At 45.0% G+C, this 2,255-nt stretch overlaps 1 protein-coding gene across 1 annotated transcript; it reads right to left on the reverse strand.

Annotated features, from left to right (window-relative positions):
* Positions 1–621: 621 nt before the first annotated feature.
* On the reverse strand, positions 622–2,255 carry LOC143768094 (uncharacterized). Its single transcript, XM_077256782.1, has 3 exons — positions 2,013–2,255; positions 1,728–1,811; positions 622–1,260 (listed from the first exon to the last, which is right to left on the reverse strand). The coding sequence occupies exons 1-3, from the start codon at positions 2,154–2,156 to the stop codon at positions 622–624; spliced, it is 867 nt and encodes a 288-aa protein (XP_077112897.1). The 5' UTR covers positions 2,157–2,255.

A 2,255-nucleotide genomic window follows, 5' to 3' on the forward strand; every position in this document is an offset into this window, starting at 1 on the left:
GAACTTATGTTGTTCAGGGGTTACAGGAGAATCAAAAAAGGAAGGGAGAAATATTTCCTGTGACCTGTGGTAGGTGGATGCTACCTTAGGGAGGTATGAGGGGTCTGGTTTTAGGACTATTCGATCATGGAATATCAGTAAGAATGGTGGGTCTACTGATAGGGCCTGGATGTCGCTAACCCGTCTGGCTGAGGTCAGGGCTACCAAAAGGGCTACTTTATATGTGAGGACATTTAGAGGTATAGAATCTAGAGGCTCAAATGGGGAGCTGGTTAAGGCTTCTAGCACTAGATTTAAATCCCACGGAGGTAGACGGGGAATATATACCGGGTTACTTCGTTCACAAGACAATGAATCTGGAGACCCATCTATCAGCGGCTATATTATATCCATATAGGGCTCCTAACGCTGATATCTGGACTCTTAAGGTGTTCACTGATAATCCTAATTCTCTACCTTTTTGTAGGAACTCTAGAATAGGTGTTATCGGAACCTGATTAGTGAATGGTACTGTATGAAATTTTAAGAATTTTTTCCAAACCCTGCTATATATCAGGGTGGTAGATCTTTTTCTACTTAGTAGCAGGGTTTTTACTAGCTGTTCTGAAAAACCCCTTGAGCTTAGTAACTGCCGCTCAAGTTCCACACCGTCAAGTGAAGCCCTTTCACTTGCGGGTGGAAAAACGGCCCCTGGAACAGTAGTTCCCTGTCCAATGGAAGAATCCATGGATCGGATAGACACATGCTTTGGAGGCAGGAGAACCACGGCCTCTTTGGCCAGAAGGGTGCAATGAGGATCACCCTTGCACGTTCCCTCCTGATCTTCCTGATCACTAGCGGAATTAGAGACATTGGAGGAAAGGCGTAAGCCAGTCTGAAGTCCCAAGGATGATGTAGGGAGTCCAGCATGTCTGGATGATCCATGGAGTTCAGGGAAGCGAATCTTTCTACCTGCCTGTTGCCTCTTGTGGCAAATAGATCTATCTGAGGCACTCCCCATGCTCTTGTTATTAGTCTGAACACGGTTCTGTTTAAGGACCATTCTCCCTGGCGCAGCCTGTTTCGACTGAGGTAGTCCGCTTTGGTATTTTCTTCTCCTCTGATGTGTAGGGCTGTTAGGGATGTAAGATGAGTCTCTGCAAACTGGAAGATCTCCCCTGCGATGGTCATCAGACTTCCTGACCGTGTACCGCCCTGACGGTTTACATAGGCCACTGTGGTGGAGTTGTCTGAGAAAACTCTTACATCTGCTCCTTGAATCTGTGGAAGAAAATAATTTAAGGCTTTTCCTACTGCTGTTAATTCTTTCCAATTTGACGAACATGATGATTCTGACTGATTCCAGGTATCCTGGACTATGTCATCTTCCATATGTGCACCCCATCCCGTAGGGCTGGCGTCTGTAGTAATTATTTTGGATGGATCTACTATCCACGGTACACCCCCTGAAAGGTGTCCCATATCTAGCCACCAGGCTAGAGATTCTATGACATCTCTAGAGAGAGTTTACTCTCTAGGTGTCCTTTCCGTCCCTGGGCTGACAGTACTTCGTACTGTAATTGGCGGGTATGGAATTGAGCCCATGGTACAGCCGGGATACATGAGGACAATGATCCTAGTAAGGACATAGCCTTTCTCAGTGTCATGTAGGGGTTTTTTATCGCTTCTGACACCTTTGACTGTATAGTCGTTTTCTTTGAATGCGGGAGGAAGCTTTTTTGACTTACGGAGTCTAGCTGGATCCCTAGAAACATTTGAGTAGTGTCTGGATTCAGTCTGGACTTTTCGAAGTTGATAATCCAACCCAACTCCTGCAGGGATGAGATTGTGTTAGACAACGGCAATTTACATTGAGCCACAGAATTCCCTATCACTAAAAAGTCATCCAGGTAGGGTATTATTAAAGTGTCCCGTTGGCGTAGATGAGCCATTACCTCTAACATCACTTTTGTAAAAATGCGGGGGGCCATAGAAAGCCCAAATGGCATTGCTACATATTGGAAGTGACGAACCTGTCCCTCCAGGATGACCGCTACTCTTAGATACTGCTGGTGTTCGGCATGTATAGGAAGGTGATAGTAAGCATCTTTTAGGTCTATCCCGGCCATGACACACCTAGGAAACAAAAGCTTGATGGTAGAACTAATGGATTCCATTTTGAAAGTGTGGTTACGTAAAAAGGAATTTAGTTTTTTGAGGTTTATGATGGTTCTGAATGAACCATCTGGTTTATTGATCAAGAATAAAGGGGAATA

Source organism: Ranitomeya variabilis, chromosome 4 (assembly GCF_051348905.1).
Source record: "Ranitomeya variabilis isolate aRanVar5 chromosome 4, aRanVar5.hap1, whole genome shotgun sequence".
Classification (NCBI taxonomy): Eukaryota; Metazoa; Chordata; class Amphibia; order Anura; family Dendrobatidae; genus Ranitomeya; species Ranitomeya variabilis.

What these genes read in the sequence shown, in the direction of transcription:
- LOC143768094 (XM_077256782.1), bottom strand. Translation starts at nt 2,156, where the DNA reads ATGGAATCCATTAGTTCTACCATCAAGCTTTTGTTTCCTAGGTGTGTC. An exon ending in CGGTCATCCTGGAGGGACAG is followed by an intron (nt 1,812 to 2,012) that starts GTTCGTCACTTC and finishes TCATCCCTGCAG; the next exon opens with GAGTTGGGTTGGATTATCAA. An exon ending in TAGGGATCCAGCTAGACTCC is followed by an intron (nt 1,261 to 1,727) that starts GTAAGTCAAAAA and finishes TTTCTTCCACAG; the next exon opens with ATTCAAGGAGCAGATGTAAG.